Consider the following 16667-nt stretch of genomic DNA (forward strand, 5'->3'; position numbering starts at 1 on the left):
CTTAATCGAAACAGTTTGAGGAAGATCATTGGTCTTCTTACTGGACACTGCATCCTCAAGAGACACCTATACATAATGGGAATTGAATCTAATTCTCTTTGTTGAGGTTGTCATCTTGAAGAAGAGACATCAGAACATATACTTTGTGATTGTGAGGTCTATTCTGCTCAAAGATTTAAGCATTAGGGGCAGCATTGCATTAAAACCTGGACGTGTTTGCTGAATTTTATTTCAGCTATAGCGTTTTCACGCTGATCATGATTTAGGGTTTGGGTACAATAGACCTCTGGTCGATGTGCCCTGCTCTCTGGAGCTGCCCAATTTCTAAGTCTAAGTACCTGTAAATTATTTATCTCGCCCTCTCTCATTTAACTGTGTTTTTTTTTCTATCTATTCTGTTTCACTTTTTTTTTAAATTTAATATTCAGTTCAGATTTAAAACCAAGAATCCTCTCATTGGTCAGCAATAGGGACGCTTGAGGGAGGGAAGAGTAAGGGATAATTTGGCAGCAGTTTTCACCAAGGAAATGTTAAAGCTCGCTTGAAATAGAGGCTTTTATTTATTTATTGTTAAAATTCTGAACCAATACTATTAGCTATTTTTTTTATTGCAAATTTCCTTACACAAATATGGAGTGAAAAATTAATTATGTAATCTTAGAAGGGTGTGTGTCTCATAATCTATAAAATGTGCCCCCCTGTGGTACCTGTTTTCTTCCTTTTTCTCAAAACATTTCTGAACATATGAAACTTATTCTTTATTTTAACAGATTTAATGGTAATAGTAAAATTCATTAAAACATGATATAATGTCAGTAAAATATGTCAGTAAATGTAATGGCGATATATTGTCAGTAAATTTCATTAAGCAACAATATCAGTAAAATTCATCAATTGACAATAATGTCAATTGAAATTCATTAACTGACAATAATGTCAGTAAAATTCATTAATAGACAATGTCAGTAAAATACATTAATTGATAATAATATCAGTAAAATTCATAAACTGACAACAATGTCAGTAAAATTCATTAATTGACAATAATGCCAGTAAAATACATTGACAATGTCAGTAAAATTCATGAATTGACAATACAGTGCATCCCCAGAAAATATTTCTTTTTTCATTTCTATCTTCATTGTAATGATGATTAAGATGTATAAAATAAATAGATATTAATTTACGATATAAAACTGCAACTAATTACTTTTTTAATTACGTCTAGTGCTTATGAATTTAAAATCTGTTTAATTTTTTTTTTGTATTAGAAAATCAATGAGAAAAGTCTAGTATCTACAATACAATTTCTATACTTTTGTACACATGGTGATGCAGCATTTACTAAAATGCTTATGAGTTGAACACAATTTGAATTATAAATTATAAGAAACAATAAAACGCACCTGGCAGCAAAGCATATGAACAATTGGAATTTTCCATCTTTTCCAACTGAAGATGATGCATTGTCAATTTTTTCAACCAAGTTGCAGTATGAGCGCATAACCATCACATGTTCTAACGTTTGTCTTGGAGTGGAATTGCTTTCATCTTCCTGCAAAATATCTTCAAAATAGCCTCCAACTTTGACTGAAAATAGAACGGCACAAAAAAAATTTTTTTTAATGAATCACAGGCAGCTTATTTAATTTAGAACTCAGGTATTTTTATGATAATAACACACTGTTCAGTGATTATAAAGGAAAAGTTCTATGAGAGCACATTTTCAATATCATCTCAGAGTAAATTGTAACAATTTGTTTCACCAATAGAGGTTTTTACTCACTATTTGGCGATCATAAAACAACATTTCTATGAGAGTATATATTTCCAATATTACTACTGAGTAACAATACACGATTTGTTTCTCCAAAAATGGTTTCTACTCTACATAAGTGTTTGAGTGATTTAACCATTAATATTATCTAACCACCTATGTTATTTAACTATCTATGTTACATAATTATGGAATATCTACATAAAGAAAAAAAATAGAACTGTAAGATCAATATAAACAATATTACAGAAGGAAATATGTCAGCTGTAATAAGATTGCAGATTAAACTATGACATAATCTAATTGTTGTCATTAATAAATGAATATTATTTATTTTAATTATTTTAAAATAAAATTACTTTTTAACACAGATAATGTAATTTGATAGCACAAAAAAATTGTGCAGAAAATCTAGGAAAATGATAATAAAAAAAATATTATTGTTATTTTTTAATTTTAAGCAATCTGGCCTCAAATTAAAATTTGCAGAAGATCAGATTGCAAGCTTTCAACAATCCATGATATTAAACAACAGCAATATTCCAGAAATATGTTAAAAGATAAGAAATAAGATTTCTTTGCAATCTACATCTAGAAGAAGAAAAAAAAGAGTTAAATTAAAATCTTACCAAAGAAGTCTCACAGATAAACGAGCCTAAAAACGCATTTTGCTTTAAATCCTTAAGAATTTTGGGCACATGCTGCTTTAGCACTCTCCCAAATTTTATTTCGTTTTTATGCTGCAGATTTTCTATTAGGGAATATGATTGAAAAAATTCTAATGCAACTACGAAGTTTTTAAAATTAGTTTTTCAATGTGAGAGCTACCATACAAAAAAGATATTTGTTCATAAAATAAATAAATAAAATAAAAGAGTTAAATTAAAATCTTACCAAAGAAGTCCCACAGATACATGTGCCTAAAAAAGCGCTTTGCTTTAAATCCATAGTTGAAAACTTGTTCAAGGCAGTATACAAGACCAAGTTCACCACACAATAATATGGTTAGGCTTCCTCTCTGTTAAAATAACAAATTAAGTTAAAACTCCTTATTAAATAAAATAACTAAAAAAAAGATTGAAAACATTGAATAACAGAATTATCAGAAACCCTCAGAAAAATTTCCTGTTTTTTTTTTTTTTTTTTTTTTTTTTTCAGAATGATTTTATAGAATTTCTTTAATTTTTGAAGCCATTGGTATGAATTTCATTACTAATATTATGTCTTATTCTTATAGTTAAAATATATTGCAAAATCCTTACTCTTGCCTTAAAAGTTAAAAATAATTTTTTTAAAAAACAATTATTACAAGGACAATTTTCATAAAATAAAAAAAAATTTAACTTTTAGATACTTCACAAACTCTATTCCATCACTCTTTAAGTATTTTAATTAAATTCCATGACATTTCTCTGATTTTCACAAATTGATGAAATTCCCTGATTTTATCCTGTTTCTTGGCCCTGAATAGATAAAATTACAAAGACATCAAACTGATATTAAATAACTGAAAGAAAGAGATTTATGCAGAACTTGATTGATTGTTATTATCTAAATTTTTCATTGCAAGATCACTTATCTGATTGCAAAAAACAAAACTCATTAAAAATAATAATAATAAAAAAAATTATGATATTATTTTATACAGTATTACACCTTAATAAAAATATTGAAACCATACAAACCTCTTTTTCAGATTTATAGTAGTATTTAACAATGTTATTTACTGCATCTCCCAATAGTTGCTGTATTTCTGAAATGGTGAGCTCTAAAAATAAACAGATTGCATTAAAATCTCAATAAAAAACTGAAGTTATTCATTAATTAATTTAAATAAAAATTATGTAAGCTTTTACAATACATACCGTAAAATTCACATATTTTGGCATTCACATATTTTTTATACATACACACAGGGAAGGGATTCACATATTTTTGTTAACTCCGGAATTACATGAAAATTTACAAATAATGATCCAACTTTAGACTACATTAAAGTCTGTTATTTTCTCTCAAAAAGGCCAACATTAAATGATTAAACATGTTCACAAATTAAATTTCTTTCAATTATACATTATTTTGAAATAAAAAGTAATATTAAGTTAGAGAAAAAATATATGAGCAAATTTTATTATAAAGAAGAAGAAAAAAACTTAGTTAATTTGATTAGTAAATGAAAAGTTCTGTATAAGTTTTTAAATTATTATTATACTGAAATTTTTTTACAAACATATATACACACACACACGATGAAACCTCATGTTATGGTAACAAACGCCTCCAAATTATGGATATTCGTTTTTAATTCCCTGTAACTCTACTATGCGAAAACCATTATGTGACCTCTCCACAAAGTTGCCACTCTCGTAACTGTGCGCAAGCAGTCACTTACGCCGTAAAATATTCCTTTGAAACACTTCAAATCAGAAACCACTTTTTCAAAATAAGAAGAAAAACAATTATTTCAGTTTAAAAAAATGCATATTTTTACCATTTTTAAAAGCACGTAAATTTTTCCCTTATTCATAACTAAAAAAAATTTTTAAACTACATTCCCTTATTCATATATAAAAAAATTTTTAAGCTAATTGTAAAGCCAAAAGAATAAATTATTCTCTTGTCATCTTTCCTTATCATTGCCAAGAAAAAAGAGAAAATAATACTGTTCACGTGAAACACTTCGAACTGAGCATCTTTCGGTCTTTTCATCTGGATGATCCAGTAGACCCCACACTTGAATAATGAGACCCCACTTACTCAGTCTTGAGACACCACAAGTTGAAATGACAAATCCGTTATCAAAAACTTCAAATTGGCTACTAATTTTAAAACACTTGATTACGAGCTTCGATTGGGCAAATAAAGAAATCCTAAACATTCATGTCCTACAAGCTTCTTTATGGATAAAAAAAAAAAACTTCAAAAAGAATACAACAGAAAATAATATTTTTGCATAAGTCAGAGATGACACAAAATTTAATGATCCTGTTTATGAATGAACAAATTTGATTCCCCTGACTGGAGAAAGTGTTATCAACGGTGATGATTCGTAAACATTGACGAGAATATTGAATGTCAAAAGAATGATTTAAATACAGAAATTTTTTTTTGTTTTTTTTTTGAAATGGTGATGAATAATGACGCCAAGAGTGAAAATGGAGAAACTGATATACAATTGATGCTTTCTGAAAACAAATCAAAATTGAAAACTATAAGTTAACTTGTATTGAAAAACTGAGATATTTTTTATCAATCCAAAAATTATAAAATTAGTGTAAGAATGTGAAATGATTAAAAAATTTACTATGAAGTTGTGATCAGTTGCAGTCACTTAAAACAAACCTCGATCACATCTTTCTTTTCACCGGGATAAATATAAAGCAAAGGCATGTATCTAATTTATTCCTCTACTCTTTGTTAGGTAAATATTATTATTTCCTAAAGTTTAAATAAATATCAGTGTAAATAATTATTATAGATTATTTAATTATTTCTTGATCACTGCAATTAATTAAATACAATTTATGGCATGTGCTTTTGTCATTAGTGTGCCCTTCCCCTAAATGGACAACTCCAGTAAATCAAATTTTTTTTGGTCCCAAGTGTCCCCTTAATCAAGGTTTTATTGTGTGTGTGTACTGTGCATATATATATATTGTCATGAATTTTTTACTATTAGTGGTGTTTTTATATATCTAAGTCAACTTATAAAATTGTATTGTTAAATAAAGTAATGAAGAGTATTGAAACATACTTGGTTCGCTTGGTCTTCTAGGAACACTCGGAGATCGACACCTTGGCGGGGTTCTACAAGCCTCCATTAGTTCTGAGAAAATAAATACAGATGCTATAAGTTCAGCAGTGATCTCTTAATATACACCAATAATATAAAAATATATAGTATACTCTCAATATTTCTAAGTTGAAAGGATGATAAATAAGTTTCGAGATTACTTGATAATCATTAAAAATTCTTCTTTTGTGTGTGTTTTTTTTAACTGAATAACACACGATTCTTTAAGCCAAGTTTAAATTTATTTCTTAATAACAATTATATATAATTTTAGTAGAAATAAAACAGTTTAGAGTATAATAGGTAAAAATTTAAATTTTTTTTTTCAATCAAAAAATTATCCCAATCTGGACCAATAATTTGGAAAAAATTTGGTCAGGTAAGTGTGTTAAGTCATGCACAACTATAAAAAATAACTTTAAAAAAAAACCATTTAGAATACAACTAAAATGCATAATAAAGTTCAAAGTAACTCAATAATAGCATGCTTAAAGCAATAATTGAACTATGTAACTTTATTTAAAATTGAATGTTAATTCATGATATTCAAATTATTGAATTATTTACGAAATTAATTTATGTATTCAACAGAAAATTTCAACAAAAAAAATTACATTGAAACTTTATCCAAGAATGAACAGAAATGCTTTTTCTGGCGTGAAAGTTGTGTACAATAAAGAGTCTGATAAAGTTTTTTATCCCTATTTAAAAACATGCAATCATGATTAATAGCAGATGTAAAGATTCAGAAATGATTTTTCTGGCGTGAAAGTTGTATACAATAACAAATCTGATTAAGTTCTCTAGCCCTACAAAAAATTTAGAAACATACAATTATGATCAATAGCAGATGTAAAGATTCAATTACACAACGAAATGATAAACTCATGATAATGATTATTATGATTCGAACATATATGAAAATTACCATCAGCATCATAATCCCTGGGGACCATTTCGCCGACAAGTAAACGTTCTGTACTTCCGTCATCAACACCTTTCCCTAGCCATCTACCACATGGAAACCTAAAACAAATCAATCGGAACTCTATAAAAATAAATTACCATTGTTTAGAATTACTTAGAATATATTAACTACCAAAGTATATGCACTTCTTTTTCTCCTATGCATTTTCTAACAGCTTTCAGCAGCAATTTAGTATAGTTAATACATAAACAAGATTTAATTGTTTAATATTATATAATATAATTTATATTTAATTATTGAATATTTAATTTCAATATCTGGGATTTTCTTGAAACACATAACAGTTATGTACTAAAGTGTATGTATTATTCTGACACATCTTCTGCTACGTTTACAACAAAAATTAGGTTTTGTTAACATCGAAATTTAAAAATGTTTAACACTATCAAAAATATATTACATGGTAATATTTTGAAGGAAAAGTAACAAGAAGTGTAACAACTCACATTTTAATTAAAATAAAAATATTTAAATCAACAAATTAAAATTTCTTCAGTGCTTATATATATTTTTTTTATCAATATAAGAACACTGGCAATCATTATTACAATTATACTTACAAATACCATTAAAACACAAAGAAGAAATTTGAAATGTAATCTCTAACATGCATTTCTGTGAACTGTAATATATTTTTATTGTGACATGTCAGAAGGAGCACAGAGGTTTTTAAATCATCACAGGGGGAAAAAAAGAGCAAAAAATATTGAAGAAAAAAAAAAGAGTGAAAATTATGAACTGCCCCCAAATTGAAATCCAAACATTAAAGAACAAAATTTGCAGCTGTGGGGAAAATCCTCTTCAAAAAAAACTTAAGAAGTTGGCAGCTTTCATACCAATTTTGAACATGAAAAACTCATCTCAGTTGCAGAGTAATAGGAAGAATCTAATAAATTTTACTGTGAACAAAAATATCATTTAATAAGTTTCCGTCGTTTTAACTGATAGGGGGCTTACATATTAAATAAATTATAGAACATCACAAATATGAGGTTTCATACTTATAAGTGTGGCCAGAAATCTCGTTTCGGACTAGCACATGTTCAACCATCCATTTAGGTGAAATACCAGTATTGTCATGGCCAATTCTTAAAGTTGTCAAAATTCCTAAATTTTTATGCTAAAGAGAAAAAGATAAAGAAAAACCAATTAATCTGGCTATAAATATTTACAGAAATAAGAAAAGTTATAAATTAGAAGTCAAGTTCTTAATTAAACATTTATAGTTAAAAAAAATGCAAAGTAATTTCTAAAAAGCATTGAAATAATCAGAAATCTAAATATACTTAAATTAAAATCAGAGTAATTACAAATCATATTTTTAGATAATGAATTTTTATTTTAAACAATAATTGTGCAAAATTAAAGGCATTAAGGGGAGAAAATTTAATCAGTCAGACTGCACAATACCACTGCAACCTCTCGTAGAAGAAATCAATTTTAAAAAAAGACAGTGTCTGTTACAATAAATAAAATATCACAAGAAAATGCCTGTAAAATACACCAAAATGACAGACAATATCAAGCCTCTTAGGCAACTTCAAGATAATCACAAACTATTTTAAGAAAAAAAAACATAGTTAATTTTAAACACACAATAAATTTATAATGCAATAAATAAATTTACAATATTTTCTATAATAAGGTATTTAAGTATATTTTCTATAATAAGGTAAGGCAGTATTTAACTTACACATCCAGTATATTTCAGAATTCAGAAAGTGCATGGTGCATTCCTGAATTTAAAAAAAATAAATAAAATGAAAATAAATAAATAAAAATTAAATTGTAAAGATGAAGAAAGGTTTTATTTCTTTTCAAAATTATCTCTGCTTCACTAGCCTATATTTGAGATATCTGCTAAGTATGACCTTGGGGGTCAAGTGACTGTTACTGTCTTATGGTGAAAAGAGGTGTAAAGTGACAAAAATAGAAAATGATTCTGTGAAAAGGGTGTGGTTAAAACAAAATTTATTTCAAGACTGATTCAGCAATAATTCTTTCCTCTAAGGAAAAGAAGAAGGTAAAGAAAAGGTTCTGTTTTTCATGCTTACTTCTTCATACGAAACAAATTTGGCACTTCCCTTTTTTAATAAAAACACAAGTTTTGGCAATGCCTAGTTTTTCTTACTTCTTTTCTAGTGAAAGACATTTAAAAAGAAAACAAAAGATCTACATGATTATTTTGAAATCATATGTTCCTCAAAATAGTATGCTCTAAAAAAATAAAAGAAAGAATACCATGACAAATAAGCTCAGAATACTTTATATCACAAATATCAAAACAACTACGAACCCTGCAAACTCTGAAAAGTTATACTGATAAGTAAGCCGACATATAACATTTTGAAGTCACTTTTAATAATTAACTTATAAATAGAAAATAAATTACTTGAAAAACTATTTCTAATGTTTGCCGTGGTAGAGGTATAAGCTTGGTCTCTCCTAAATTTCCAGCCATAATAATCCAGGCATTAGCAGATGTTGTGGACGCACTTAATTTGCGACTAGGAAAAACAACAACTCTATATGGTATACCTAGAAAAGAATTTCTCACCATTATTGAATATTATTGACTATTATTATTACTGAATATCAAATAATTATGCATATTTTTAATGTCAAGGTTTTTTTTTTTTTTTTTTTAAAAATAAAAAAATAAACTTTAAATTTTCTGGAATCTAATAAATTTAGAATTTGGATTTTTTTTTTAAATATACATACAAATGTTTAAAACTACTAAATAATAAATTGTTGTATACTGACTTGTATACTATAGGGTGCAACTTAGACTGATAGTTTTTTAAATAAAATTTTTAACAGAAAACAGAGCTGACAAGATTTAAACCACTTGATTTTTTTATAACATAAGTTAAAATAAAATTTTACATTTAAATTTCTTTTGGAGTTTAATTAAAGGGTTTTAATTAAACCAAGGGTTTTAATTTAAAAAAATCTGATAGTAGATTATGTCCCATCCACTGCTTTTTTGTTGTATTTAGAGATATGAAAATTTCTTTCTCAGTTTTTAACATACTCATGGCAGATAGTGCACAAATATTGCGATGCGATTTTCATTCACTGAAGATTTCGAAAAAATGAGATGTGATTTTTAGTTTTTTTTTTTTTAAATAATTTAAACGTTTGCTTCTTGCAGCTGTTGAAAAATTTAGAATCAAAAACAGGAGCTTTGGGATGAAATATCAATGCCTTATCATACGAATTTGCTGTTTAAAGATAATTTTTTTTGAAATGTCAACTACTCATCTACAACTAAGTTTTATAAATTGTCAGTCTAACTTAAGCATCTTTGTGCATAATTAAGAAATTAACACATCAAAAACAAAATAAAGAAGAATTTTATGTAAAAAATTTTAAAAAACGTTATAGAGGAACAAGTTTTGGGTTAAATAATTTTAATTAAAATATTTTTTAGTACTAAATATTGCTAACACTTAAACTATTCAAAAAAGTTTCATGAGCTTGCTATTTCTTTATAAAAAGTTTTAATCTTAAAGATTTTTTTTAAAAAATAAGACAGTTTTCTAGAAGAAATTTTAATTAAATATTACAAAATGACTAACTAAATAAAAGACAAACCTGTTTACACTATGCATAAAATTTTATAACAAGTATAATAATAATTTACCAATGTCTAGTTGCAACATAAATACAAGCACTATTTGCATTTACATAAATTATTAGAATAAAATAGTTTCTTAGAAGGGATTTTAATTAAATATTTGAATAAATGAGTATATAAATTAAAACACAAATATGTTCACAACATGCATAATACTTTACAATAACAACATAAATAATAATAAATTAAAACTAAGTTGCAACAGAAATATAAGCAACATTTACTATCTGTGTCCATATGGAGGACAAAATACTGTTCAAAGGCAAATAACTTACTTGTTGAAGTAAAAGTATTTGTGAAGCACAAATAGTCTACAGCATTTAATGTTAGTAAATGGTACAAGAATTGTTCTTTTTCATCATCAGATCGAAGGAAAGCATACCTTTTATAGGAACTCCTGAAACATATAGAATTTTTTTATCAGTATTTTCAGTAAATTGAGGGAGCATTAAAATATTGATCATTAGAAATTTACCATTTGTAATATAATGAAAGAGTTAGTACAGTATTTAGGTAAAAATTGGTGCAAACTATCAATACAATACACTTTCACAGCACGGGTTGATCCAGACTTTTTATGAAAAGGTCTTGTCATTTTGAAACTATGAAAACTGTATCAACAATTTTGTGAAAGTAGGGACCCGAAAACCTTGTGAAAATTTATGAAGAAAAACAAGAGTGGTCTGAAAAATCAGCCCATTCTCTGATTTCAAAATAAGCATAAAATGGAACTCTTTCTCCCAGTGACTAGTATTTGCAAATGTGTCAAAATAAGATGCTGTTTTTGTGAGGAAAAAAAATCATGACTTTCAAGGGGATAAACTTTTAAAACTTATGAATAAATATTGACTTTGGTGTTTTAAAGGAAGAATTTTGAGAAGGGTTTAAAGAGAGTGCACACTCCTCATGTGTTAAAGGAATCGAGGAAAAATTGTGGTTCTCACAATAGGAGTCGATCAGAAGAGTGACAATTTAGCCTTCTTGACGAAAGTATACGCCAAGGAGCTATGTGGTTTCCTACGTTGTGTTCACCACAATGTTCCCATTCTAGAGAGTTAAGTAAATGTTGAGTTAGTCAAGTTTTGTGGCTGCCAGTGCAGGTCAGTGACTTGACAATGGAGTTAAGTTGCTGTTGACTTGTGTTCATAGTCAGGTGAACTCCCTGTGGCAGAATCGTGGCAACACGGCGACATTGTCGCAGAACATTACAGAGTTCTTGTAGAAATATTTTTTATTTGGGAGGCAAAGAGGTTTGGGTTTTTTCATCTGCAGAATTTTTTGAAACATTTTTTCCCCCTTTCTGCAGAATTATATTCAAAAAATGCCTTTCTCGTATATCAGAGATGGAAAAAAACGCTCTTTATTCTTTTTTCTTCTTTCTTTTGAGAATAAAAAAATTCTGCAATGATTGGCGTTAGGTAGAATTTCAGATTGATATTAGAAAAAGTCATTTCCAAATAGCAAAAATTTAAAAAAGGTTAACTATACAAATATTTTTTAGAACAGAAGAATATCGCCAAAAATATTAGAATATGTATTCTTTTATACTTAGATTTAAAAAAAAAATTCTTACATTGATAATTAAAAATATATATATAATGTTCTATACATGAAGGCTTTTTTTCTAAACAGAAAGTGTTTCTGTTACCTTACATTAGTAACATATATAATTGCTACTATTAAAAATGTCCCTCAGAAAGGTATTAGTACTAGAGAGAATTGTTACAGAAAGTTTTAAAAAATTCTGCTGCAGGGGGTGAACTGCGGTTGAATTAGATAATTTAGTGGTGCCATTTGGCCTGGTAGGTGGGAAATACTATATTTTTCTGTGATGTCTGGATTTTTGTAGTGCTGCAATCTAAAAGTGCATGAGAAAGTTGAGTGTTCCAATAGTCCAGGATCACTAGTTGAGGTGGGCAGGAGTGAAAACTTTTCATATGTTGAAGGAATAGAGGAAATATTGTGGTGTTCACTTAGACCCATCTCAGCTAAAGCATATACCCAGTTTCAAGGTCCAAGTTAAGCATAATAAACTTTTAAGAAGCAATTCTATAATGAACATGTAATGTTGAAACATTCAAAGGGGAAATATTTCTTCTAGGAAAATATAAGTATCAAGACTGGATAGTACATCTGCATGCATTTAGTTCAGTATAAGACTTAACCATGTTTAGGAGATAGTATGAAATATAGCATGCCGGTTGACAGAGAAATATCGAATAAAGTTTAACCGGCAAACTACTGTTAGTATTTAAACACTCTAGATAGTATTTGCTTTGAAATATAAGACACTGTCAAATAAATTCAATAGTGATTATTTGCTTACCTTAATAAGTCTTGGTTTGAAAGCAATTTCTGCAAATGCTTATGCAGTAATTTCTTTTCAAGAGCGAGCCTAACCCAAGCTCTTGCATATCCTATGTCTGTTTTAATTTCGGACATGGCTTGGATGTTTCTGTATATAAAAGTTTCACAAAAATTATTAATATTTAAAAATTAAAACATTACTTTTTAATTAAGACATATTAATTCAATTACATAATAACACAACAAAATGAAATATAAGTTCCCAACTAAAGCATTAAAATCACCCCTCTTTGTAAATAGAATAGATGTCTTAAACTTATGCAATTTCTTTATTTTCACAATTTTCCCTCTCTCCCTTACCATGGTTTTGGCATATTTTGCTTTTTTCCATGACAGTATATTTCAGTAAGTAGCAGTTTTGTGTTTAAAATTATTTTCTTTTCAACATAAAATGTATCTATTTGCAAACAAAAGCTGTAAATGTTTTAAATTTAGCAACATCAAGAATTTTAAAAAAAAATTTCTTTAACTGAACCATAAAAAAGGGAAAAAATTATTTTTTGAAATTTAAGCAATTAAAAACTCAATGGGAGTAATGAGAGAAAAAAAATGCTGACTTTTTCTTTATTTCAGAAATAATGATAAAACAGTAGGATTTCTAGTTACGCTCATCTAAATTAAATTAATAATGAAAGCATGATTTAGATTTCATTGTAAAAAAAAAACGTCATATAAAGTCTAAAATAATTTGATTAATATGCATTTTATAAAAACATTTTTTCCCCACATCACCGAGGGGAGTAAAATGCGTCTTGTTCAGGGTGCGTAGCCAAATCTCTCAACAAAAAATAAGCACCTTTAGAGTACTTTTTAAACACTCAAAAAATATTTTTAAGCAATATATACATTAACAAAATGCAAAATAATTTTCAAAGACTTCATGATCAGGATATAATAAATAGTTTCTGATAAAAACCTCTTTTTTTTATTATATTAGCCACCATAAAAAGATCGAGATATTTTTCGGTTCAATTTCAGAGGGTGGAAAATGAAGCCTGAAATTGATAATATCTTACAAAATGAATGAGAATGCAAGAATCTCACCGAACCCAGCTCAGTATATGCATTGTGGACCTGCAAGTATATCATCAAACACGTAACATGATTGGAGCTATCATACAGTTCGGACCGAAGGCACGCCGAAATGGATTGTGGTTGAATGAATTGTGGAAACGTTGAATAGAACAATGTGAAAACTATGCTTTTGCATAATACGTGACGAAAATCAAGACGGTAAAGAAAAAAAATCTCACCGAAAAGGGAAAATTAAGCACTTTTTAAAAACACCCAATGAAAAATGCACCTTTAAAGGTTTTTTAAAAAAGAAAATCAAAAATAAGCACCTTTAGGCACTTTTCAAATACGCTATGCACCCTGTTGTTGCTTTAGCACTAATAGAACTAATAATATGCCTCTCATTTAAAATGCATAATAATTTACTTTAAAATTGGAACATCCGACTGGGTTTAGAATTTTAAACAATCAATGTTGACAGAGGCTTACTTTGTGTCATATACAAGAGATATAGGAAGTGACTTTAATGAGGGCATATCAGGAGTTTTAGGTTTCTTTCTTTCTTTATTATTTTCTCTGTAAGGAGATACAGGGTCCTCCTCTAGACTTAGATTTGAAATATCTAGAAAAATTACAGAATCAATTAATAAAATCCAAAATTTTTTTTAACAAAGGTATCTCAGGGTTGCCACTTAAATCTGAAAAAAAAATATATTCTCTGTACAAATTATACACAATATATTAATAGAAGACACACAATCTTGAGTGAGCTATATTATGCTAACTATACTAGTTTTAATTACTGGAAAAATTCAAAGAAATAAGGAACAGCTTAACATACCTAAAACATATAATGCTGTAGTAAATTAAATAGTTTAGTACGGATGAAATATGATCCTTAAATATTTCCCCCTTAGATTGCGCTTTGAGTGGACACCATGCACTTTTAAAAGACGTAAATAAGAAATAAAATTCCCTGTATTTTTTCAGTTTGTAAGAAATAACTCAAAATTCCCTGTTATTTTAGGTGATTTTTAAATTCCCTGTAGAGTGGCAACCCTGTATCTAGAAAATTTAGTACAATACAAAATAAATAACAAAATGTTGCAAATTTCCCAGAACTTAATTATTTTATAATTTTTATGACCAGGTTTTGCATAAAATTCTTAAATATCCATGAGAATCTCAAGATAATTGAAGCACATCTCACAAAGTAAAGGTTATAAACAAAATTTGTCAAAAAAAGAGTAAGGTGAAACCTAGATCAGCTCTAGTACTCAAGAGATTGTTAGAATTTGATATACCCTAAAAAGTGAAGATTATAAATGATTTTTTTCTTCTAGTTTACACGAAATTAAGTTTAAAAGCTAAACTAGTTAATGTTACTTTAACTTACTAGTTCATGTTACTTTAAACTAGTTTTTACTTACTACAATTCTTTGAAAAATATAATTTTTTTTTTCTCAAAACTTTCTTTCAAAATAATATTACAATATTTAAGAAAAGTTCACAATTCAATCATATCTCACATAGCAAAGATTATAAAAAAAATTTTTTAACTAGATATTCAGTTAAAGTTTTATAACTAGATCATCAGGAAAAAAATATGATAGGAAAAAAAATTATATTTTTATCTTCATTTATTTAAAATCATAATTTTTCATGGGTTTTCTTGTTAATCTTCAAAAATAGTTATAATATATTTTTAACTAAGTTATTTAATCCTTCCTAAGGGTAAAACATTTCCAAAGACAGAGGCTTGTTACTATTTTGAAAGATATGTCATAAAAATAACAATTTAAATACTTTGTATTATTAAATACACCAGTTTTAGATTAATAGATGCAAATTCTTTTATTTTTTTTATTTTTGTAACTTGATTTTACAACACATCTGTCAAATTTATAAAGGTATTTGATTCGGTTGAGAGAATTATATGAGCTTGGTTTTATGACAGTACTCTCAACAATTTTCAAAAAGAAATTTTTTTTTCCTTCCAAATTTCAAAAAAATTTGAATTTTTCAAAATAATAAAAAAAATTAGGAAGAAAATAATACATCAGTTTTAGAATAATTGTTGAAATAATATGTGGTAGTTAATAAATTTTAACAATAAAGATTTGCCATTTAAATGAAAAATAAATTGTGAAATGGCAAATGCACATGAGAGCAAATAGTTTAAAAAAATAAAGTCATAACTTATTTATAATATAAAACATTTCATAAAACATAATTTCGAAACACTTCTTCCAGACATAATAATGGTGAATTTTTCAACTTTAAGTAAAATTGAAATGTATTAATATAAACATGGACTTAAATAGTAGTTTTATTCTTACAAAGTAAATGACATTAAAAGTAAACAATAGCAAAAGTTATAAATGGCTGTTAAAGCACAACATATCAAAGAGTATAATATGTTGTACTTTCAAATAGTAGTTTTCTCATATATCAAAAAGTAGTTTGATTTATATAAACTAAATTATAATAAAAACAATAGCAAAAGTATTGAATGGCTGTTAAAGCGCAACAGAGTCAGTTTAAATGATTCAACAGGTTTTAAAATACAATATATTGAGATCTAAGCCCAAATGGCTGGCAAGCGACTGCAATTTATAGGATATCAGCAATGCAGAAGAGTTTTTGCATGTTTAGAATAGGAGGAACATTTTTCCAAATTTTCTGCCATGAACTTTTAGATTGCCAGACCTCATCCTATTCGAGTTTGGCGTGTGCAGCACGGCAGCTGCTCTGACGAACAATGAGAAATACATGTTATATAGACAGAAATGGATTGCTGTCAAGATATTTGCCCTGTATCCAAGGGTCATACATTAAATCTGTGTGGTATGTACCAGAAACTTGGAGAGTGCAGGTATTTTTTTATGCATCACTCGTTTATAGCACTCTGGTGAAGGCGTCGTTCACTGCACTAGTGCAGAGCTACGGGTCGTGAGTTGGATTCTGGAAGTCGACTAAACACGTGTATGAGCAACAAGGTGCATGTTAAATCTGTTGTGGCTGAAAGTTCTTCCATTGATGATAGTACAGTAGTTTGGAGAGAGTGATACATTATATTAAGGAG

At 27.7% G+C, this 16667-nt stretch overlaps 1 protein-coding gene across 6 annotated transcripts in view; it reads right to left on the bottom strand.

The window, feature by feature from the left end:
- The window catches only part of pns (DENN domain containing pinstripe), a 54422-nt gene that overhangs the window by 4909 nt on the left and 32846 nt on the right, over positions 1-16667 (bottom strand). For all 6 annotated transcript variants that reach the window (XM_071184084.2, XM_016054950.4, XM_071184073.2 and 3 more), the window contains 10 exons: positions 14072-14204; positions 12528-12656; positions 10477-10598; positions 8951-9096; positions 7560-7678; positions 6499-6596; positions 5532-5603; positions 3463-3545; positions 2672-2795; positions 1407-1590 (listed from right to left, as the gene is read on the bottom strand). In XM_071184084.2, the coding sequence (XP_071040185.1) occupies positions 1407-1590; positions 2672-2795; positions 3463-3545; positions 5532-5603; positions 6499-6596; positions 7560-7678; positions 8951-9096; positions 10477-10598; positions 12528-12656; positions 14072-14204 (1210 nt within the window). The remainder of the gene's footprint in view (positions 1-1406; positions 1591-2671; positions 2796-3462; positions 3546-5531; positions 5604-6498; positions 6597-7559; positions 7679-8950; positions 9097-10476; positions 10599-12527; positions 12657-14071; positions 14205-16667) is intronic.

Source organism: Parasteatoda tepidariorum, chromosome 3 (assembly GCF_982258835.1).
Source record: "Parasteatoda tepidariorum strain Cologne lab strain chromosome 3, Ptep-v5.0, whole genome shotgun sequence".
NCBI classification, from domain to species: Eukaryota; Metazoa; Arthropoda; class Arachnida; order Araneae; family Theridiidae; genus Parasteatoda; species Parasteatoda tepidariorum.